The 24877-nt window shown below is 43.9% G+C and overlaps 1 protein-coding gene across 2 annotated transcripts; it reads left to right on the plus strand.

The window, feature by feature from the left end:
* Positions 1-344: 344 nt before the first annotated feature.
* LOC122565477 (ras-related protein Rab-3A) lies at positions 345-24877 on the plus strand. 2 transcript variants are annotated; one of them, XM_043721486.2, is made up of 5 exons: positions 345-390; positions 13624-13851; positions 14546-14664; positions 17035-17159; positions 18312-24877. In XM_043721486.2, exons 2-5 carry the CDS (start codon positions 13624-13626, stop codon positions 18500-18502), a joined length of 663 nt encoding a protein of 220 aa, XP_043577421.1. In that variant the 5' UTR covers positions 345-390; the 3' UTR covers positions 18503-24877. The 2 variants fall into 2 exon arrangements, with proteins under 2 accessions (XP_043577421.1, XP_043577422.1); XM_043721487.2 differs by lacking the exon at positions 345-390 and adding an exon at positions 461-613.

Below are 24877 nucleotides of genomic sequence, written 5' to 3' on the forward strand. Positions count from 1 at the left end.
TTGTTCAGCAAGTCCCTCGCTGACATGACTGTGAATAATTCATAAGCTTTTAAATAAATGAAGGTTTTGTCCTAGTTTTTTTTCCTCAGGAGTGTAAACACGTAAATGCAACGCAAGTGGGTTCAGGTTGCAAATATAAAAATGAAAATAAGGAGAGGCTTTTTTTAAGGGGAGTGGTGGGGAACAGCGGTAGATAAAAGATGCTCCTGGGGTGAAGGATGGAAGATGCTCTGAATTGCTATTGGCTCCTCGTCATGTCAATCACTGCCTCAGTATGGTCCCGCCCCTTTTGGGCCCGGGAATGACGTCAGAGCGGAGCTGTCAATCAGCCGCTGAGCTGCTGCTGCTGCAGTGTCTAGAGAGACCGGTCCTGAGGCAAACGCTTGGAAGGTGAGGGCGCTGAGGTCGAACGGGCAATGCTGGGCATCAGGATGCAACCTCTGTGTTCTATCTGATGCCTTAATATTTTTAATAATTGCAAGAGCTTCAGTTCGCTTGATCCATGTTAACCATAACCTTCATTTGACATGAGAGTTTTTTTGAGGGGGGACGTGGACATGGCGTAAATGCTAGCAGGCTGGAGGGGGTCAGGCATTGGGCAAATTGATATAAGGTACCTCATGGTTTCTCTAAATATTTTAAAATGTCTGTTTTCGTCCATGTTACTTATGTTATTGGTGGTTGTTGAGGGATGCTGGAAGTGATGATGGTTCTCTCTCTCTCTGCCTCTGGTTCATTCATTCTGGGTTGCTGCAGCCTCTGTACCTGTCATTGCATCCGCTCTCAGCTCCAGCTCTCAGCCAGCAACAGAAGGCAGCGACCTTCCTGAGGGTTGTGCTGGACCACTCTCGCTGCTTTTTACTCTCGAAGCAGAGACACTGACACCAGTACCATCGCCTTGTGCCTCCCCACTGCAGACAAACTGAAGAGGGAGAGATGGCGGAGGGGGGGAAGGGGGAAGAGATTGATATATTTCCCATTGACACATTGGTCGCGCTGGATAAATTGTGGCAGAAATTAATAATTTACAGTATGAACCGTGAGATGCATGTATTATGTATTCATTGCTACATGCAATGGGCAGTAAATACAACGTATCCTAATGTGAATTAACACCTCGAGTGTAGTAAGAAAATGGTTACTGAGCTACGTTTCTCGTCCGAAAGAGGACAAGCGAGCCCCAGCTGGATTGCAGTGGATTTGTGCTGGAGGAATTTGTCCCCCATTTTATTTATAATCTGCCCAATAGAGGGCACACGGCGTCTAGATGAGGAAAAGAGTTTAAAGACAGCATTTTGCTTTGAGATGCATTAGTCTCTACCTGTCAGAGGGCTTCTAGTTAGCAGTCAATGTTGTCGCTTGATTTAAGTTACGACTAAACTAGACTAAAATCAATCTCATTCTAAACACTCAAGTGATGTATATTAATTGTGCCAGTTGTTCTTAATGTGTCCTTTGTAACTATTAGTACCCGTGTTATACAGTGACAGACCGTCCCCAGCAGTACTGTACCCCAGTGTTATACAGACAGACCAGTCCCCACCAGTACTATACCCCAGTGTTATACAGTGACAGATCCATCCCCACCAGTACTATACTGTAATGTTACAGTGACAGACCTGCCCCCACAAGTACTGTATTCTAGATCAGTGGTGCTGGAAGAGCACAGCAATTCAGGCAGCATCCGAGGACAGGCAAAATCGACGTTTCGGGCAAAAGCCCTTCATCCTTTTATTCCTGATGAAGGGCTTTTGCCCGAAACGTCGGTTTTGCCTGTCCTCGGATGCTGCCTGAATTGCTGTGCTCTTCCAGCACCACTGATCTAGAATCTGGTTTTCAGCATCTGCAGTCATTGTTTTTACCTCGTTGATTTTAACCCTACTGCGAATCCTCTTGCAAGGATGCCTGCCTTGAACAAGTTTTCCTCCTCTCTCTACAAGAATCTCAGGGAGTCTCTCTCTCACTGTAACTCCCAGGTCATTTCCTCAGCCCTGCTTTTATTCCTGATGAAGGGCTTTTGCCCGAAACGTCGATTTTGCCTGTCCTCGGATGCTGCCTGAATTGCTGTGCTCTTCCAGCACCACTGATCTAGAATCTGGTTTTCAGCATCTGCAGTCATTGTTTTTACCCACAAGTACTGTACCCCAGTGTTATACAGTGACAGACCTGTCCCCACCAGTACTGTACCCCAGTGTTTTACAGAGAAAGAGACCTGACTCAACCTGTAACTGTACCCTACAGCTGTTTTTTTAATTGCTTTTTTTTCTCTTTTCTGCTGTTTGTGGGAGCTTGCTGTGCACAAACCACTGCCATATTGTGTACGTTATAATGGTTCTGCATTCAATAAACTATTGTTCTGGAGTGCAGCATTGTTAAGTGAACTGCTTTATAAATAGGTCTTTTGATACTTGGAGAAAGTGAGGACTGCAGATGCTGGAGATCAGAGTTGAAAAATGTGGTGCTGCAAAAACACACAGCAGGCCAGGCAGCATCCGAGGAGCAGGAGAATCGACGTTTCAGGCATAAGCCCTTCTTCCTGAAGAAGGGCTTATGCCTGAAACGTCGATTCTCCTGCTCCTCGGATGCTGCCTGGCCTGCTGTGTGTTTTTGCAGCACCACATTTTTCAACCTTTGATACTTGGCAATGCAATGAGGCCATTCAGCCTCTTAAGAATGTTCCTCCATTTGCTAAGATCTTTACTGGTCTGTAGCTTAACTGCATTTACCTTCTTTTGTTTCAGAATGCATCTACCCTTTGTGTAATAAAAACTATTAGTAACAATTTTGAGATTTTCAATTTGCTTTAAAATACTTCAACAGGGGAAGTTCTTGGTTTTGCTATATTTTTCATTTAAATGTCCTAAATATAACCTCCCCTTGATTTGGGAAATGTTCCCTTTCATTGAAAAAATGTTGTTCTGCTATTTAAGTAGCTGAGAGTAGAAGCCAGGGAGGTATGGACCAATTCATGTAACATCTGTTGTTGAGATATTGTTAGAGTCTGTAATTAAGGACAGAGTGACTGAACATCTTGAGAATGCTCAGCTGATCAGATAGAGCTTGCATGGATTTGCAAAGGGCAGTTTGTACCTGGTAAATCCAATGAATTTTTTTTGGAAATAACTAATGTAGTGCAAAGTGGATTGTCTATGGATGTTATATTCATTTACAAAGGCATTTGATAAAGTCCCTTGAAAGAGACTGTTAATTAAGATTGAAGCTCATTGAATTGAAGACAAATTGTTGAGCCTTTTGGGAAATTGGTTGAATAGCAGGAGATGGAGAGTACGGATAAATGACAGGGCAGGTTGTAACTGATGATGTTCTGCATGCATCTGGGTTCAGGCAGTTGCTCACTCTTTAAAGAGAGCAGAAACAGCCTTGCTGGGTGAGCTCTTACCCTTTCTGCCCAAACACCTGGGTCTTCAGATTGACCTGATTCAGTCAACTGAGTAATGACAAAATGTGGAGTGATGTTGGGTTTGGGCACAGTATATTATTTAAAATCTCAGTCATGGGATATGGACATCGCTGGCTGGGCCCAATATTTGTTGCCCATCCCAAGTTACCACTGAGAAACAATGTGGTGAGGAACCACCTTCTTAAATCAAAGGAGAAGGATTTATTGACTTTGAAGGGAGGTGCAATGTAAGAATCTGAGAAATAAACTTCAAGGGAAGGTCTTAAAAATGTGTTGCTGGAAAAGCGCAGCAGGTCAGGCAGCATCAAAGGAGAAGGAGAATTGACGTTTCGTGCATAAGCCCTTCTTCAGGAATGAGGAGGGTGTGCCAAGCAGGCTAAGATAAAAGGTAGGGAGGAGGGACTTGGGGGAGGGGCGTTGGGAATGCGATAGGTGGAAGGAGGTTAAGGTGAGGGTGATAGGCCGGAGAGGGGGTGGGGGCGGAGAGGACGGGAAGAAGATTGCAGGTCAAGAAGGCGGTGCTGAGTCTGAGGTTGGGACTGAGACAATGTGGGGGGAGGGGAAATGAGAAAGCTGGAGAAATCTGTATTCATCCCTTGTGGTTGGAGGGTTTCTAGGCAGAAGATGAGGCGCTCTTCCTCCAGGCACCGTGTTGCCATGGTCTGGCGATGGAGGAGGCCAAGGACCTGCATGTCCTTGGTGGAGTGGGAGGGGGAGTTGAAGTGTTCAGCCACGGGGCGGTTGGGTTGGTTGGTGCGGGTATAAGGTCACATGGCTCGGGAAGTGTCTAAGAATTTCGGTAATTTAATCTAAGCTTTCAAGATAAAGGTGAACAGTGAGGTTAGATTGGGAGCTGTCAGGTATCAGGATAGTCTCGGACTAGGGACAGCATCTACAAAATCAAAGTCAGACATTTCGAGTGGAGTTTGAAAAGATATTATTGGCAGTTGATGTTCGATTGGTTGTTAATTTTGAAGCTAATGTTGATCATTTTTTGTTGACTAAAGGTAATTAGAGAAAGTGGGGTAGTGCGGGGTTGGATGAAGTTTGGCAATGTCTCCCCCATGATCTCATTCAATGTCAGAACAGGCTGAAGCTTGCAGATGCCGCCTTCCTGCACTTATATCCCTGTCAGTTCTTCCTTAGTCAGAACATTGTTAGATTAAATCTCACTCCAGAAACTACTGAGGGAATGCTGTTTTGCAGATGTAATGTGAAGCTGAGGCCACAGCTGCTTCTCCCCCCCTCACCCTGGGTGGAAGGAGGAGATTCTTTTTGAAAAAGAAATGGTGAGTCATCCCTGATCATTGTTTATCCCTTATCTGCCATCGTTAAACTGCACAACACCAGGTTATACTCCAACAGGTTTATTTGGAAGCACTAGCTTTCAGAGCACTCAACCACTGGATGCAGGAGCAGTGCTCCGAAAGCTAGTGTGCATCCAAATAAACCTGTTGGACTATAACCTGGTGTTGTGTGATTTTTAACTTTGTACACACCAATCTAACACCAGCACCTCCACTTCATCATTAAACTGGATCTCATCCATATTGCATCTTGCTGGATTATGAGATATGGCTCTGCACAAATTGGTATTGTTCCAGAGTCCTTGTTTGAAAAGTGCACCACTAACCCTTCTCCCCCCGCCCCAAAAAAAGTGTTACCCAGCAATCTGGTGCCCAGTTTCCCCCAACTCGTCTGAAATCAGCAAGTGAGCATTGGCAGATCGCATCCCATTGGGGAATTGCACCAAAGCTTAGACCCTGTCCTCACTCATTGTAGGGATTGTTGATGTGGAGGTGCTGGTGTTGGACAAGGTCAAAAGTCACACAGCGCCAGGTTAGAGTGCAACCAGTTTATTTGCAATCTCAAGCTTTCGGTGTGCAGCTACTTTGTCAAGTCACTTCACCTGCCGAAGGAGCAGCACTCCGAATGCCTGAGATTTCAAATAAACCTGTTGGACTATAACCTGGTATCGTGTGACTTCTGACAGGAATCTATCAGTTTTCCAGCATGGCAGAAAACTACTGCACTACTGGGCAGAGATTGAGGACAGGGATTCTGACTGAGTTGTTCCCTCACAATCCCATTCTGTTTCACTTTCAGGAGGCATTCCTTGAGAATTGTTGTCTTCTTGCCCCTTGTTAAAAGTTTCTATCTGCTGACATAAGCATGACTGCTGTGAGCAGTGAATCCCAATGGCTAAGATCCCCTTTGGGGGTATGGAGGGACTGCCTTCTGAGGAGAGGTTGAGTAGATTTAGTCTGTACTAGCTGGAGTTTGGAAGAATGAGAGGAGATCTTATTGAAACATATGAGATTCTTCGCGAGTTAGACAGGAGAGATTTGGAGAGGTTGTTTCCCCTTGTAGGAAAGTCTCTAGGGCATCATCTCAGAATAAGGGGTCACCCATTTGAGACGGAGATGAGGAGAAATTTATTCTCTGAAGGGAGTGAATCTGTGAAATTCTTCACCGCAGAAGTTTGTTGAGGCTGGGTCATTAAGTATATTCAAGACTGCGATAGACAGACTTTATCAATCAGGGGAATCAAGGTTATGGGGAAGGGAAGGAAAGTGAGTTGAGAATCATCAAATCAGCAATGATCTCATTGAATGGCAGAGCAGATTTGATGGGCTGAATGAGCTGTTTTGTTCCATTCCTGATGAAGGGATTTTGCCAGGAACGCCGATTTTCTTGCTCCTCAGACGCTGCCTGACCCGCTGTGCTTTTACAGCGCCATTTCAGTCTTGATTCTAATGTCCAGCATCTGCAGTACCTGCTTCTGCCAGTTTTGTTCCAACATCTTATTGTTTCTATCATTGGCTACCTGCGGAGAAGGGAAATGAGCAAGTGAGAGACCTGCTCCTGGGACTGCTCCTGGCCCTGACCATGGAGACTACCCACACGTCCTGCCATCGAGATACCAGTTGAATTTCGCCAGTCAGATGGCCTGCCTGTTTCCCTCAGCCGTGTTTACACCTGGACGGGTTGTGAGCAGCACTCACTGTGATGTTTGAGGCCTATTTGCAAGAATGGTGAGCTTTGCCAACTCCTCGGCCCAAATTTAATTCATCTAATTTTGATTAAATTCTTGTGACATTTAAAATGGGGAGGTCTGTAATCTATTTGAACGGTCGTGACAGAGTTATCCTCACTGTGTGGCCATCCAACCAACGGTATCCAAGGTAACCTTGTGTGACCCTGCCCCCACATTACCCCCGCCACCACCACTACAGGTATCTGGAGTAACTTTATGTGACCCCATCCACAATCACTGGTTTCCATGGTAACTTTGCAACTCCTCCCCAACCACCAGTTTCCATGATGTACCCCAGCTGCCTGTATCCATGGTAGCTCCATATGATGATTCTCTTGCTGGTGTCTAATGTTGGGCAGCCACAGTGATGAGTGTATCACTTTGGTAATCGTTGGTTTCCATGGTGACAGTGCCTGTTGCCCTGGTGACCTGCAGTATCCATGGCAAAGTGAAATTCTCACAGCAAGCGTGCAAAGGTCTGAGCTGTCAGGAGCCTTTGTCACAGCTGACTTGCTACTGATGTTTTATCTGTGTTGAGTTGACTCATGGCTTGTTCCCATCTTGTAACAGCACTGGATCACAGCTTAACACTGAAGCCTGGAGGAGGAGTGGGAAGAGACAGAGAGCTTCCTGGGGGTGGATGAGAAAGTCTGTGCTTCCTATGATTTGTTGGAAAGAAATAAATTGCATTTAATCAGCACCTTTCATCACATTTAAAAGGCATCTGGATGGGAATATGAATAGGAGGGGTTTAGAGGGATATGAGCCAAGTGCTGGCAAATGAGACTAGATTTATTTAGGATATCTGGTCAACATGGACAAGTTGGACAGAAGGTCTGTGCTGAACATCTCAATAACTCTATGATTTCAGATGAGTCCTTTACAGCCACTGATGTACTTTTGAAACACAAATTGCACATGGTATAATAGAGATTATAATACAGTAACAAGCCACTCAACCCAATGTGAGTCTAGTCTACATGAGTCTCTTTCCATTTTATTTCATCTCATCCTTGTTAACATCTGGTAGGGTCTGGCAGGGACACCAGAGACCAAGTGGGACAGTGTGCTGGACTTCTTTGTATAAGTTGAAATAAAACTCTGACTGGAAAGGTATATACTTAGTCTCTGTCTAATAACCTGGTGTTTAACAATGTTTCCAGCATACTCTCCCCTTCGTATGTACCTAGCACCAATTTAAAAGAAAGAAAGACAAATCTAAGGTAGTGAGGAGTTCCAGAAAATTCCAAGTTCTACACCATAAGGCATTTTTGTATACATTCACAGGATGAAAGCTAGGCAGCATTTATTGCCCATCCCTAGTTGTTAAGAGTCCACTTAAGGGGTCTGGAGTCACATGTAGACTAGACCAGCTGAGGCTGGCAGATTTCTTCCCCTGCAGGCATTAGTGAACCAGATGGGTTTTTCCTCGACACTCAGCAATGGTTTCTTAATTCCAGTTGTTGTATTGAAATCAGATTCCACAATCTGCTGTGTAGAATTTGAGCCCAGGTCCCTAGAACATTATGTGGGTCTCTGGGTTAACTAGGAGAAAGTGAGGACTGCAGATGCTGGAGGTCAGAGCTGAAAGATGTGTTGCTGGAAAAGCGCAGCAGGTCAGGCAGCATCCAAGGAGCAGGAGAATCGACATTTCGGGCATAAGCCCTTCTTCAGGAAGGGTCTGGGTTAACTGTCCAGAGATACCATTAGGCTATTTCCTCCCCTTCATAGAGCCAAGGCTGTGAGAGAGGAAAGAGCAAAGGTCTGTGAAACCACAGTAGGCAACTTTGAGTAACAGTCCGGCAATATCTGTTTTAAAATTCTCAAACTTGAACTCCGACATCTGTGGCCCCATCCCTCTTTATCAGTTGAACCCACTCCGGCCAACAACCCTCTAAGAACTTTCTGCTCTTCTAATTCTGACCTTCTTCTGAAATATTTCCAGCCAGGATTGGAAAACTCTAATCTGTTCATGTATGTATGAATGACTTGGATAAGGGACGTGAATGTACTGTTGCCAAATTTGCAGATTACACAAAAATAGCTGCTAAGGCAAGTGATGAAGAAGACGTGAAGTATTTGCAGAGAGAAATAATGGTAGGATAGACAAATGGACAAACATCTGGCAGATAGAATATAAAGTGGTGAAATGTGAGGTTCTGCGTTTTTATCAGAAGAACTCAAGGAGCTGAACATTATTTCCATTAATAATATTTATCATTATTTCCAAAAAGCTACAGGACAGAGGGTTAAAACAAAGCACAATGGATGTTGGAAATCTGAAACAAGAATAGAAAGTGTTAGATAAACTCAGCAGGTCTGGCAGCCTCTGTAAGAAGAAATCAAATTTAGTGGTTTGAGTCCAGTGACTGAGTTCTGATGAAGAGTCACTGCACTCAACATGTTATCTCTATTTTCTTCACACAGACCTGCTGAGTTTCTCCAGCGACATCTGTTTTTAGAGTCCATAGAACAAAGAAAGAACAAAGAAAATTTACAGCACAGGAACAGGTCCTTCGGCCCTCCAAGCCTGAGCCGATCCAAACCCACTGTCTAAACCTATTGCCCAATTCCTAGCATCTGTATCCCTCTGCTCCCCACCTACTCATGCACCTGTCCAGATACACCTTAAGTGAATAAATAAATCCTTGCCCGTGGCACTCAAAAAGTTAGCATCCAAGTTCAGTGGGTCATAGTAAAGGCAAATGGACTGTTGGCCTTTGTTTCAAAGGGAATGGGATTTTTAAAAAAAAACAAAGATACAAGAGCACATCTCGAATATTGTGAGCAGTTTTGGTCCCCTTATTGAAAGAAAAATATACTGGCATTGCAGGCAGTCTAGAGAATGTTCGCTAGGCTGACCTCTGGTATGGAGGAACGGTCTTATAAGTAGAACTTGAGTAGACTGAGCTTGTACTTATTAGAATTTAGAAGCATGAGAGGCAACCTTATTGAAATAGACAAGATTCTTTGGGAGCATCACCAGGGTAGATGTGAAAAGGTTGTTTCCTCTTGTGGGAAAGTCTAGGGCCAGAGGGCACCATCTCATAACAAGGGCTCATCCGTTTTGGACAGAGATGAGAAGGAATTTATTCTCTTGGAGTATATTGAGTCTGTGGAATTCTTTACCATAGAGGGCTGCTGAGGCTGGGACATTCAGTATATTCAACGCTGAGATAGAGAGATTTTTTTAATCAGTAAGGGAATCAAGGATTGTGGGGAAAAGGCAGGAAAGTGGAATTGAGGATTATCAGATCAACCATAATCCCAGTGTATAGTGGCACAGGATATAGAAGGTTTGTTATAAAGAAAGGCTGGGACTGTTTTCTTACTGGAGCATAGGAGGTAAAGAGGCGATCTGATAGACATTGATAAAATAATGAGAGATATAGATCGAGAATGGTTGTTGTCTTTTCCTTGGGATGGGGAATTTCAAGATTAGGGGGTACGTTTTTGAGTTGAGAGGAGAGAGATTTAAAAGACATGAGGCAAATGTTTTACACACAGGATGGTTCGCATGTGGAATGAACTTCCTGAGAAAGTGGTGGATGCGATACAATTATAACATTTAAAAGACATTTGGATAGATACACGAATAAGAAAGATTTGGAGGGATGTGGGCCAGGAGTAAGCAGGCAGGACTAGTTTAGTTTGGGATGTTCAGCATGGACTGGTTGGACCGAAGGGTCTGTTTCCATGCTGTCTGACTCTATGACTATGACCTTATGGCCTACTTGTGCTCCAGTATCTTGTGGCCTGCCTACCCTGTTAACAACGGCTGCAATGAATATAAGAGAACATGGCAAATAGGTGCAAGAATAGGCCATTCAGCCCATCAAGCCTGTCTCACCCCTCAACAAGATAATGGATAATCCTGAACTTTAACACCATTTCCCCACACGATATTGTTAATATTGCGATATTACTGATATCCTTAATATCTAGGTAAAGGTATGGGACAGTGCAATTTGTAAATATTGTAAAAAATGCAATATGATTGACTCCGACTTGCCATAGTGTCTAGCCATACATGAAAAGGTTAAACAGTTTTGGACTCTACTCACTGGGATTTAGAAAAATCAGATTATCTCATTGAGATATACAGAATTCTTAAGGGGCTTAACAGGGTAAATGCTGAGAGGATGTTTCCCCTCGTGGGGAGAGTCTAGGACCAGAGGGCATAGTCTCAGAATAAAGGGTAGCAATTTAAGACTGAGATGAGGAGGAACCTCTTCTCTGGGGGGTGTAAGTCTTTGGAATTCTTTGCCGCTGAGAGCTGTGTGTGGAGCAGAGTCCTTGTGTACTTTTAAGGTAGATTTTTGATCAGTCAAGGGTTACAGGGAAAGGGTAGGAAAGTGGATATGAGGAATGTCAGATCAGCCATGATCAGGATTGAGGGGCTGAATGGCTTACTTTTCCTATCTGTTATGGTCTTGTAGCACAGAAGAGGCCATTTGAGTCAAACTGACCTCACCACATGAACCAGGAGGTCCTTCAGTTGTACAGGGTTGGGCAATAAATGCTGACCTCAGTGGTACTGCTCAGAAGAGGCCATTTGAGTCTGAGCTGACCTCACCACATGAACCAGGAAGTCCCTCAGTTGTACAGGGCTGGGCAATAAATGTTGACCTCAGTGGTACTGCCCACACCCTGTGAACCAGCTGAGCAAGTCAGAATTGTGTCTCATGTGGTTTCCATTACTTAGGCGAGCTTTCCAGTCCTGTGCCAATGGAGTGCCATGTAGTAAATTAAAAAGGGTGTTGTCTCAATTTCCTGGTAAATATTCTTTGCCAAACCAGTACCATCACTAAAAGAATAATCCTTCGCGTGATAAATACCTCAATACTTTAGAATGTAAACCAGTTACACATAACTGAGAAATAGTGACAGAAAGGTTTTTTGAGTGGCAGTGATGATGTTGACGCAATGAGATTAGATTCCCTACAGTGTGGAAACAGGCCCTTTGGCACAACCAGTCCACACCAACCCTCCAAAGAGTAACCCACCCACACCCATTTTCCCTCTGACTAATGTACCTAGCACTATGGGCAATTTAGCATGGCCAATTCACCTGACCAGCACATCTTTGGACTGTGGGAGGAAACCGGGGCACCCAGAGGAAACCCAGACACTGGGAGAATGTGCAAATTCCACATAGACAGTCACCCAAGGCTGGAATCAAACCTGGGATCCTGGTGCTGTGAGGCAGCAGTGCTAACCATTGAGCCACCTTGCCGTCAATGAGTTAACATGGTAGAGAGCAGAGTAGCTTTCTATCTGTCAGTTCTCCCAAATCCAACTGATACAGTAAAATGAGAGAGTGTTCCTCCAGGACCGAGGGTGCTACATGGACAGCACAACCTACGTGATCATACACGGCATAAAGAGTGCAAGGGACAAGCAAACATCTGTTGGTATTAGTCATACAAACTTCTGGAAAGTCTTTGATACCATGTCTGAAATGAGACTGAGAACGAAAGTTGACTCCCATGGAATTGAAGACAAATTATTGACCAAGTTAGGAAATTGCTGAATAACAGGAGACAGAGGGCAGGGTTAATGGTTAGGTATTGAATTGACAGGAAGTGATTGATGTTCCACAAAGATCTGTGTTAGTGGCTCAACTATTGACATTTTTTGAATGACTTAGAGACAAAAAAGCACATGCTCAAATTGAACAATGGCATAAAGGTTAACGGCATTGTAGACTGACTGTGTCAAAGGCAGCATAAGATCAGAGATATCGATTGTGTTAATGCACTGGCAAAACCACAGCAATTTCAGTGTCGAGAAGTGAGAGATGGACCGCTTTAGACCTTATGAAAAAGACTTTCTAAGTAGTGTAAAAATAGAAGCATTGGAGGCTCAAATTTACTGTGCATGTGTATGTGAGTGTGTGTGTGCGCGTGTGCGTGTCTGTGTTTGTATTTAGTCCAGTCCAGAGATCATCAACAGATCGTGCAGAGGTACCACAAATTAACAAAAACCCAGTTGAATGCTTGCCTTTCTGTCCAGCGAACTGGAATACAAGGGGTTTGAAATCATGCTGCAAAGCCCTGGGTAGATCACATCTGGACTTCAACACACCTCAGTAAAATGTCACTTGGAGTGAAGCATAAATTTTCCAGGACAATACCTCTTTCTCTTGGGGACTGCACGTAGAAATTAGACTTAGGCCAGAAACTGTAAAGGTCAAACAATGGTTCAATTGAAGATGTCAAGTCAGTAAGGGAAACAGGCTGGGGTAGGTTTTTCCTTATTCATTTACAGGATGAGGGCATCACTGGCTAGGCCAGCATTTATTGCCCATCCCTAATTGCCCAGAGGGCAGTTAAGAGTCAATCACATGGTTGTGAGTCTGGAGTCACATGTAGGCCAGACACAGATGGTGATTTCCTTCCTGAAAGGATAGTAGTGAACTAGGTAGGTTTTTCCCAACATCAACAATAATTTCGTTGTCATCATTAGACTCTCAATTGAATTCAAATTCCACCACCTGCCATGGGTGGGATTGAAACTCAGGTTCCCAGAACATTATCTGGGTCGCTGGATTAGCAGTCCAATGATAATACCACTAGGCCGATCTTTTCCCAGGAGGTAGATGGAGAAAAGCTACTTCGGCTGGTTGGGGCATCTAGGACTAGGGATGGGGTGAGTTGGGAGGATGGAAGACAAAGTCTCAAAATTTGTAGTGAGATGTGACTACATGTCTCCATACAAAGGGTGGTAAGAATTTGAAAGTCTCTTCCACAAACAACAATGGATGCTGGATCAATTCTTAGTTTTCAATCCGCGATCGATGGATTTTAAATATTCAAAAACCCTAAGGAATTTGTGACATTAGTGAGTATATGATACTAGGTCACAGAATCTCATTGAATAGAGGAACAGACTTGAGGGGTTAAATGGGTGTTCTTGTGTTTGTGTGTACTAGCCTAGGCTAGTTGGGCCAAATGGCCTGTTGGTGTGGTGTGTATGCTGGGAATCCTGTCAGTAGGATCCAGCATTGCAGCACTGCCTCTTGCCCTTGGCTCCGTAGAACCTGTGTGTGTAATTCACCGTGCAAGAGATGTTTCAGGTTGATTCTGAGAGCAATGAGAAGTGAGAAGTCCGAATGATTTAGCTGCACGGATGTGGCTAAGGAGAATAATTCTGCTTTATGTAGATGGCTTCGGCTACAGATCCACGCTTTGGACAGAAAGAATCTGCAGATCAGAACTTTGATTACATGTTCAAGATCCTGATCATTGGGAACAGCAGTGTTGGTAAAACGTCATTCCTGTTTCGATATGCTGATGATTCCTTCACTCCAGCATTTGTCAGTACAGTTGGAATTGACTTCAAAGTGAAGACTATTTACAGGAATGAAAAGAGGATTAAGCTGCAGATCTGGGTGAGTGGTTACATTTACCTTTCTGCCTTTATTATCACAGTTCGCCCTCCAACTACCACCATCACCATAACATCCTCCAACCCTTGAAACTACTGAAAACTCTGGACTCCTTCAATCATGTGACAGTGCATCCTCTAATTCCTTCACTTCACCAATGACTCTGCAATTCCCTCCTAAAACATTTCCATTTATTTCTTCCCTTTAACAAATTCCTTAAAACTTGCCTCTTTGATCAAGCTTTCAGACACTTATTCTGATATCTCCATCTTTGTCTCCAATGTGTGTTGTGTTTGCTTGATAAACGTCCCAAAGCACTTAGCCAGATGTTTAACTACTTTGAAAATGTAAGTGGAATACAAGTTGCTGTTGTTAATAAACCAGTAACTGAGCAAAAGAAGGGGCTGAACCGAAGTAGGAGCAGGTCATTGCAGATGCTGGAATCTGGACTGAAAACAAAAAATGCTGGAGATCCCAGCGGGTCAAGCAGCATCCGTGGAGAGAGAGCAAGGTAACATTTTGAGTCTAGATGACTCTTCTTCAGAGCTGGGTTCAGTTCCTGTGTCAGAGCTCTGATGGAGAGTCATCTAGACTCAAAACTGGACTGTCTCCAAGGATGCTGCCTGATCCGCTGTGATTTCCAGCTTCCTTTTGCTCGGAGGGAATAATGAATGTTCTTCTGCTTTTTCTCCTTCAGGACACAGCTGGTCAGGAGCGATACAGAACCATCACCACAGCTTATTATCGTGGTGCAATGGGCTTTATCTTGATGTATGACATTACTAACGAAGAATCCTTCAATGCTGTCCAGGACTGGTATGTAATTTGTGGTTCAAGGTGAATTATGTAAGTCCTAGTATCTTCCAGTGCAGGAAGAGACCATTCGGCCCCTCCTGAGTCTGCCAACTCTTTGAAAAAGCTACCTCCAATTAATCTTGCTCTCCTTTTCCTTCCTGTAGCCATGTAATTTTCTTTCCTTTGAACATTTATGCCCTTTTCCTTTGGAAAGTTAAGATTGAATCTGCTTCCACTGCACTTTCAGGCAGTGAATTCCAATCACAGCGGGTGAAAGGTAAAGCTGCCATTGACCCAATCTCTCATTAGGGAGACACAACTGGTTTAACCTGAGGGTCATTGTGTGTCAGGGGAGGGGAGAGGTTGAGAATGAGAGCCCTTCATGGTAACCTCAGCAGCTACAGGAATTTGAAGCCATACTGTTGACATCACTCTGTATTGAAGCCGGCCATCCAGCTAACTGTGCCACTGGGCCCATGTTTAATCCCCTTTACCAAGGATCTCTGTGCACAAGGTGTCTGCTCCTAAAAGAGGCTGTTTCCATGGTGACAAAGCATAAATGAGTAGCAATAGTAAAAGAAAGAACTTGCACTTCTGTAACACCCAAAGGTTTAGAGGGATATGGTCCAAACGCAGGTAAATGGGACCAGTTCAGTTTAGGAAACCTGGTCAACATGGACGAGTTGGGCCGAAGGGTCTTTTACCATGCTGTATGACTCAATGGCTCTTCCACAATGTCAGGATGTCCCAAAGAACTTTATCACCAAAGAGGTACATTTAAAAATGTAGTCAGTGTTATAATGAGAAATGTGGTGACCAGTTTACATGTCACACTCCAACAAACAGCCATCTATCAAATGACAGGACAGTCTGAATTAGTCATATGGGTTGAGAAATAAATATAAGACACCAGAGAAGTCTCTCTGAATGGGATCCTGCTGTGCATAAGTTGACTGCACCGTTGCCTACATTACAACAGTGACAGCACGGCATTGGCTGTAAGCACTTTAGGATATGTCGAGGTTGTGGAAAATGACAGTAGAAAATTTCTTTCTAAATGATTAAAGATATTTATAAACAAATCTCTGGTATCCCATTAGCTGGTCCCCTTAATTGAACAATTAATACCAAGGATGGATAATTTTAAGGTGAAGAAGAGGAGGTTTAGAGGGATTTGAGGAAAGTGGTGAGGGTCTGGAATGCACTGCCTGCGAGAATAGTTGTTAGAGTCAGCGTTATAAAGCACGGAAACAGACCTTTTGGTCCAACCCGTCCATGCCAGCCAAGTTTCCCAAACTAAACTAGTTCGCCTTTCCTGTCATTGGTCCATATCCCTCTAAACCTTTCTTATTCATGTACCTGGTCAAACTTCTTTTAAATGTTGTATCAGCATCTACCACTTCCTCTGGAAGTTCATTCCACATACAAACCACCCTCTGTGTGAAAGAGTTGCCGTTCAGGTCCCTTTTGAATCTTTCCCCTCTCACCCTTAAGGACATGCCCTCTAGTTTTGAATTCCCCTACCATGGGGAAAAGACCTTTTGCTATTCACCTTATCCATACCCCGTATGACTTTATAAACCTCTGCAAGGTCACCCCTCAACCTCCCATGTTCCAGTGAAAAAAGTCCCAGCCTATCCTTATAACTGAACCTTCCTGCTGCCGCAAAACCTCGATTATCCAAACACCTCAGTCGGGGAGTATTTTGTTCGGATAATCGAATGTTCAGATAATCGAATGGCAGATAACACAGTTTAGCCAAGCATCAGGACCTTGCGATCTAGTTTGGATAATCGAATGCCGGATAATCGAGGTTCCTCTGTATATCGTTTCTGAACCCTCTCCAACCTAATATTCCTCCTATAGCAGGGCAACCAGAACTGGACACCGTACTCTAAAAGTGGCCTCACCAACGTCCTGTACAACCTCAAGCTGAGGTGGGGAAACTCTCAATCACTTTTTTAAAAACGTACTTGGATGAGCACTTGAAATGCCATAACACTGAAGACTATGGAGCTAATGAGGATTTTGAGAAGCTTTAGTCAGTGTAGATTTGATGGGTCAGAGGGTCTCTTGTGTCCTGTATGATTCTAGTATCCACCTCATGACTCTTTGCTATTGATGGTAAACTGGTTAACCCTGTGAAGGGACCTTCCTCAAGAACAATTACAACATTTAAAAAACATCTGGATGGGTATATGAATAGGAAGGTTTTGGACGGATAAGGACCAAGTGCTGGCAAATGGGACTGAATTAATTTAGGATATCTGGTTGGCATGGACGAGGTGGACCGAAGGGTCTGTTTCCATACTGTACATGTCTAGGGCTGTAACCTGTTGACTGTTTTTGCTCCTCCAGCATGTTAATTGCTTTGATCTCTGTCTCTCACAGGTCAACCCAAATTAAGACCTACTCATGGGACAATGCTCAGGTCTTACTGGTTGGAAATAAGTGTGACATGGAGGATGAGCGGGTAGTTTTAGCGGAGGGAGGGAAGCAGTTGGCTGATCACCTAGGTAAGACCACCAATAGAAATGCTGTTACTATACAAGGTTCTGATCAGATCCTACCAACAACAACAACTTGTATTTCTATAGAACCTGTGTCAAAGAGTCCCAAGATGCTTCGCATGAAAAATCTCCCACAAAACCTACCATGCACATTGTTAGGGCTGACAAATATAAGGCTGATTGATTGATGAAGGAGGTAGGTTTTTAAGGAGTGTCAGAGTAGATTTAGATTTAGGTTTTATTGCCACGTGCACTTAAGTACAAGAGTACAGTGAAAATTGTACAATGTCACCATTCCCAGTGTCCTTGTTGGTACATAGGTACCAAGGTCCAAAAAATAAAAAATTAAAGAAATAAGTTTTAAAAAGTCCATCACTACAGTTCTTTTTAGTATAAAGTAGAAAAACTAAAATAAACTTAGAAGTTAAACATTACACTCCTAAAGTGAGGTTGGGGGGGGGGGGGGGGGGGGGGCGTGGGGGAAGTTGTAAGGAGGGACTGCCAGACTCTTGGCTCTGAGGCAGTGGTCATAGCCTCCAGGAACACGGAAACCGGATCAGAATCGGAGGAGTGCAGAAATCCCAGAGGTTTGCCGAGCTCGAGGCGATTGCAGGGTCAGGGAGAGGTGAGACTGCAGAAGAGTTTGAAAATGAACATGAGAATGTTAGAATCGATTACAGTTTGAGGTATTACTGGGCGAGGAGCCAGTGTAGGTTGAAGGGGTGGGGCTTTCTGGTGGGTGAGTTGGACTTGGTGAAGGTGAGGATCTAGATGGTGCAGGAACTGTGATTTTGCACAAATTTGAGTTTGTGTACAGTCCAGGGCAATTTGATAACAGGGGAATGTTAACACCTTTGGAGAGAGAGCTGAACATATGAAAATTATTCCAGATTTCAGGAAGCTACAAGGCCAGCTGTGAATAAGATAAAGTCAGAAGTCACACGATTCCAGGTTATAGTCCAACAGGTTTACTTGAAATCACAACATCAGGTCACTTCACCTACCTTTTTAAGAGTAGTTAATTGACCGTAACGCGCTTTGAGACTTCCTGAGCATGCTGCTCTTTACCTGTTTCCTCTCGCTCCCCTGTTGTCACTCACTGAGTTTTGATGGGGACTTACTGCCTGCTGTAGCTTTACTTTTCTCTTTGGATTACAGGGTTTGAGTTCTTTGAAGCCAGCGCCAAGGACAACATCAACGTCAAGCAAACATTTGAGCGCCTGGTGGACATCATTTGTGAAAAGATGTCGGAGAGCTTAGACACAGCAGACCCTGCTGTGTCCGGAACCAAGCAGGGGACACAGCTGAATGAGCAGCCAGCACCCCCTCACCAGGACTGTGGCTGTTAGACACACACCCCAGGAAACAAGCCCCAACACCTCCCTTTATTTCACGTTTTCCTCTTTATCTCTGTGTCTCTGTCTATACACCCCTTCCCCACCACCTTCCAGCCCTACCCTCCTCCCTCTCCCTTTGAGAAAAAAACAAGAAGGTGTGTGCACACAACCAAATGGACAGAAATGTTAAGGGCCAGAGGATGATATGTGATATCCTTATGATTTAATCCTAAAACAGAAACAACAAATAGAACAGCCTGAGGTGTGATTGGAACGCACAGGTATGTGAAACATTTAAAACTCATCCAGTATTGTTCTGTTTCTCATACCCGCCCCCTCCTTCCTGCCCACACCCAGACAGACCCTGGTTATAACAATGGTGAACTAGAGCATCTGTGACAATCATTATTTGGTTTACAAAGGGTTGGTTAGAAAGCTATCTGCTTCTCTACCCTTCCCTGCACCTTAGCTCCCTGACACTGTTCTATTTGAGGAGGAAGGTAAAGTATTTTTGCAATGCATATTTATTCTCATGTGTGAAAACTAACCTTGTGCCATCTCTGATACACCTTGAGTCTGTGAATCCATGTGATGCCCACACGTGTCTCTGTATATCTCAGTGTTTGTGTCTCTCTCACATTCTCCTGCGTTTCTCCTTTATTGTAGCTCTTCATTTTTCACAAATATATCACTGTCACTGAACTGTAAGTACGTGCACACACACAAAACCACAACAAGATTCTGCCTTTGACCAGTTGCCACAGATATTTGGATAGAGGTGACTTACTTATTACAGTACATGAGCCAGCCTTAAAGCACACAGCACTGCATCCTTACCAACCAACACCACAATGCCACCCTTGCCAATCAGCATGGACTTTCCTGCACATCCTGGTAAGACTGTAACAACAAACACAAATTGGCTTTGTTTCTAGAAAAATAGAACTGAAAAGCAGAGTTGTTACATTAACCCAGATAGAACCTTAGTTAAACTGCACCCACAGTACCAGACACTACACAACAAGAAGGATATAGAGGCACAGGAAAGGGTACAACAAGGTTTAGAAAATGGAACCTGTACTGAGAGGATACACTGCCTGGAAAGGCTGAACTGATTGGTCACAGCTTTTCATCTCTAGAAAAATGAAGGTTTTGGATAAAGGGGTAACAATGGGGTCTTTAAATTTCTGAATGGATTAGGCTCAGGTTGTGGGACAGGGTCCTAGGACAGGGCCTCAGGGAGCGTATGTGTGTGCGTGCGTGCGTGTGTGCGTGCACGGCCAGGTGCTGGCCAGGAACAGCAGAAAGGCCTGTGATTTCTGAGAGAATGTTCCTACTTATAGGGGGCGCCAGATACAAGTGGTCTTGGTAGAATATTGTCAGAATTGAATCAGGAATTCTGGAGAAACCTCCTTATCCAGAGTGTGATTGAGTGGAGAAACCACTTCCGTGAGTGCAGTTGATGCAAATAGTGTTCAAGGAAAAGTAGATAAATGCATGAGAGTGTGTGGCATAGAACGATGGACTAAGGTGCAAGAGCTCATGGAACATAGGCACCAGCATGGATTAGTTGGGCTGAATGGCCTATTTCTGGGCAACACATTCCATGTAAGCAGTTCGGCCCTCCAAGGTACAGGTCACTTTCTGGAGTGATCCTCCTCCTTTGTGCTAATTCAACTGAAGGCAGTGGGTCACCCTGTTCCCTTGGTGACATTTGAAACTTCATTCTCAGGCGATGACCTTTGTAGACAAGCCCAGGGTTCACTGCCCATGCACCTGGCTGTCACCATGTCAACAATATGGCTTCCTGGGCCACATCAGCCCCTCTCTATAGTCATGTAAGAATCTGAACATAAAGACCAGGGTTAGCACAAGCAGCAAGAACCTAACTGATTTCCAGTGTCCCATTAATGGCAAACAGCTGCCATTCTTCCCCACACTGGGCCTACACGGGACTCCAATTCCACAGTCAGTCTGGTTGGCACTGAACTGCCCTATGATGAGACTGAAAAAAAACGGTGTTAGCGCAGCTCCATGTACTGTCGGAGAGATTAACCTGTATTACATAGTAAACTGTACTCTCTAGTACCTCACCATTAACTTATAAACCATACCTCACCATAGTACCACCCCTCTGATAAAACAAGGGGACAGATTGGCTGATAAAATGGCATTCAGTGTTAATTATTAATAAGATCATAAGATGTAGGAACAGAATTAGGCCTCTCAGCCCATTGAGTCAGGCTGATATGTTTCTCAACCCCATTATTCTGACTTATCTTCATAACCGTTACTAACCAAGAACCTATCTCTGTCTTAAATACACTCAATGACTTGGCCTCCACAGCCCTCTGTGACAATGAGTTCCACAGATTCACCACCACCTGGCTGAAGAAATTCCCTCTTATGTCAGTTCGAACAGGATTTCCCTTCACTCTAAGGCTGTGCCCTCAGGTTCTAGTCCTAAGTAGCATGTTTAAACAAAAGCACCACAATCCTATCACAATTGTGTTCAGTCATTGGCCTGTCAATCCAATGTCTCCATTTGTTCAGCTCTGATACTAGCCACTGCTGTGGGATCCTTGTGCTGTACTGCAAGGGTTTAGAGCCTTGAGGTCAACTGACCTTTCTGATAAAGGTAAAGATGTTGGTGCTATGTCTGCATAATGCTTGCTCTGATGTTACAGGCTGTGTGTGAAGTTTATGTTGTCGAGCAGTCAACATTCACTTCTGTCGGTAGCCATCTTTGATATCTAAATTGTTAGCTCGCCCCTCTGCCTTCCCCGGCCCCTGCCAAAACCATGCCATACCCTCGCTCTCTTTGCTCCAGAGAGTGTGGTGGAAACAGTGAGGGATGTGACTCCAGGAGCTATTTCCCATGGTCACATAGCCCAGTGCTTGGACATTTGCCACAGGTCAGCCTCAAGTCAACTTTACCCTCCATTCATAATCCAGTTTGTCCCTCTGAGCCACACTCCAATTATCAGAAAAACCCAATAGATTTGCACGCATTCTTTCAGATAAAACCTGCTGTCCTTATCTGGTCTGTGCCTTCAGGTCCAGTCCAAAACCAACCCAGTTTAAATAATCATAGAGTCATAGAGGTGTGCAGAATGGAGATAGACCCTTCAGTCCAACCCATTCATGCCAACCAGATCTCTGAAATTAATCTAGTCCCACTGGCAGCATTTGGCCTATTTCCTTCTAAACCCTACCTCTTCATATGCCCAGATGCCTTTTAAATGTTGTAATAGTACCAGCCTGCACCACCTCCTCTGGCAGCTCATTCCACACATGCATCACCCTATGTGTGAAACATTTGCCCTTTAGGTCCCTTTTAAATCTTTCCCCTCTCACCTTAAATCTATGCCCTTAGTTCTGGATTCCCCTCCTCTGGTGAAAAGACCAGAGGAGGGGAATCTATTCACCTTATCTATGTCCCTCATGATTTTATAAACCTCCATCAGGTCACCTCTCAGCCTCTGATGCTCCAGGGACAACAGCCCCAGCCCATTCAGCCTCTTCCTTATAGCTGAAACCCTCCAACCCTGGCAACATCCTTGTAAATTGTTAACACTTAACCGCACTCAAGTTGTAAACTGATACAAAATGTACAGCCACCACCTGCCCCGGCTTTCCGAGACACAGGTAATAAATGCCGGCCTTGCCAGCCGAGCCTGAGAATGAACTTTTAATAATTGGAGTGAAGCATTTCTTAACCCTCTCTCCTGGTAAATTAAATCAAGCCTCACCCGAGAAGTGGAAACACCAGGAATTGGAATCTGAGGCGGTGGTCTGTGTTTGATTTAATATTCTCACTGGTTGATCGTGGCCCCAGTTTTTCTCTGAGTTGCACTGGAGGAGGGAAGTTGTCACATAGCATGTCACACGTTATGAACAAGAAGTGCGGAAAAATCGGGGGAGAACAGCTCTATATATAAGGTCTTCCTTATTGTACATAAGTGTAAATAGCCAGATTATTAGTCAGTGTGAGCTTGTATTGTCTAGTAGGTGTCTAAATATCCTCAGCACAACGTTGCACCATTTTATTAGCTTGTGACTGCTTTTTCCTTTAAAGCACTGAGTTAACTGTACAATTCTTTTTCTTAAAGAAAACTATTGAAAAGCAATATAGAAGTTTTGAAATGGGCTTTATGTAAAGTGTATGTGTGTGTGTAAAAGAAGAAAATGAATCCCAATAAATTCAAATGTTAAATTTTTGTTTCCTATGGTTAAGATTTGTGTTGTTGCTTTTGGCATCTAGCAGTTCCCCACTTTTAGGAGACTTCCACAGTTTTGTCTTCATTGAAAACTTTTTATTTTGTTTGAAGTTTTTAAAATTTTTAAATTGTTGAATGTGCCTAGAGAGGGAGTATGACCTTCCAAGGCAGGTCTCTGAGGCTCATGAGGTGGGGAGCTAATTGCTGGGTTATGAGGAGATAAAAAGCCTGGTTAGGTTGGACCAGGATATCCAGGCTTGACCCCAAGATCAGGGGGACAGTGGGAGCTTGGTTTGCTATGGCATGTGAACTACTAGCTATGCACTGGGCCACAAAATGTGAAGCTCGACAGATTTCTGCAAATCAAAATATCCAATTGCCTTTAAATTTGGGTGTTCAGTGCAAGGAGTTGCAATATAGGTTTCATCACCATACAAAGTGTTGTTGATTAGCCAGGCTGGGTTTGAATGGGCAGTTTAGAAAAAGCTTTATTCTGTATCTCATCAGTAACTGTCCTGGGAGTGTTAGATGGGTCAGCATAGAGGAAGCTGTACTCTGTCTCTAACCCCACGCTGTCCCTATCCCAAGAGTGTTTAATGGGGACAGTGTCAAGAGAACTTTATTTTGAGTTTGCTTTTAGTTCAAAAGAGTAGAGGCAGCTTTTGTTTTAGTTTAAAACACTAGAGGGAGCTTTATACAGTATCTTGCCCAATGTTGTACCTATCTAGGGAGTATTGATGAGGACAAAGTGGGATGCTTCACTTCCAGTTTAAAAGAGTACTGTGTATATAACCCCCGGGCTGTCCCGGTCCTGGGAGTGTTTGATGGGGACAGTGTCGAGGAGTCTAACTCCACGCTGTCCCTAAACTGACCAGTTGTGTGTTCAGCACTCCTTGTCTGTTGCTGTTGCCTGGATGGAGACTGCACTGAGTTGGATGATGATGTCAGAGGAATTCTAACCTTCACTCTCTTGTGCTTTCTTCTCCGAGAATCCGCTTCTAAAATTCCCTGGATTTGCAATAAACATTCTCTCAGTCTCTGGGGGAACTTGGTTGCTGAGGGTCAACAGGTTTAGTCTGTGCTTCTGTGAATATCATCCAGAGAATTAGTCAGTTCACTGTCGCCCAGTGCCACCCCAGGTCGGAGATAATGTGCCACCCCCCCCAGGAGATAGTAAAAGGAGTCCCTTGGAGATAGTGGTGGTATTGTACAATATTGCAAGTGTCCACTGTATTATTCAATGCCTAGTGCCTTCTTGCTCTTGGGCCCTGTGTCGGGTTGTGAGAATGGATGAATGTTGTGAAGGTTCCTTTTGAGTGCTGGCAGTGTTTGTACTGAATCTTCACTTGGCATTTAATGGTCCACAATAGAGGAGTATGTTGTGGAGGCATTTGGTCCTTTGTGTCATTCTGTGCTTTATGTTTTTGCTCGAGGGTGAAGACAATGTGTGTGGATTTCCCCAGCATTAATGTCAGGGAATTAGCCCCAGTAATTTCATACATGAGAGCAGTTATTGTGCAGATATCTCTCTTGATGATACCTTTGAAACTGAGCGAGAATAAAAGGTCGAGAGAGAGAGAGAGACTGATGAATGTATCGATGAGGGTTTATAATGTTCAGGACCACACAACCTTTTTTTGGATTTTTTGGACTTTGGGTGCTCAGCGTTTGGTCCTCTAATAGGAATGGCTTGTCTCTTCCTCAGTCAGTATCCCTCATGCATCCAGATTAATTGGGCAGAGTTAGACATTTGATGTCCTCAGTCAGGGCCCAAGACACTCTGTGAGAATGATCCTGATCGGGAAAACATGCAGGAGAATTCTCAGGCTGGATATCGTGGTTATCTCTATTCCTGTCTTTCCCCCCACCCCACTCCGTGATCAAGCAGTTATTTGAGTTAATTTCTCTCTCTGCCCAGCCGAGCACAAAGCTGTTGAAGTCTGTAGATAATCTCTTTGTTTGTTCTTGTTTTGTGGAATGTGCTATTTCTCACAATATGGAATTTCTGTGGTGTTGGTTGAGAGCAAAGGTTTCTTTCACCAGAACAAAACACTTAAAGAAAAAGTTATATTTAAAAAGAAAAGTGTCAAAAACTAGGCTGTGAATGATGCTCAGTTTATGTATTAAGAAATTCTGTTGTGTAAAATATTAAAATCTATTAAAATTA

Source organism: Chiloscyllium plagiosum, unplaced genomic scaffold (genome assembly GCF_037043375.1).
Source record: "Chiloscyllium plagiosum isolate Xiang-an unplaced genomic scaffold, Cpla_swu_hap1 HiC_scaffold_28, whole genome shotgun sequence".
Classification (NCBI taxonomy): domain Eukaryota; kingdom Metazoa; phylum Chordata; class Chondrichthyes; order Orectolobiformes; family Hemiscylliidae; genus Chiloscyllium; species Chiloscyllium plagiosum.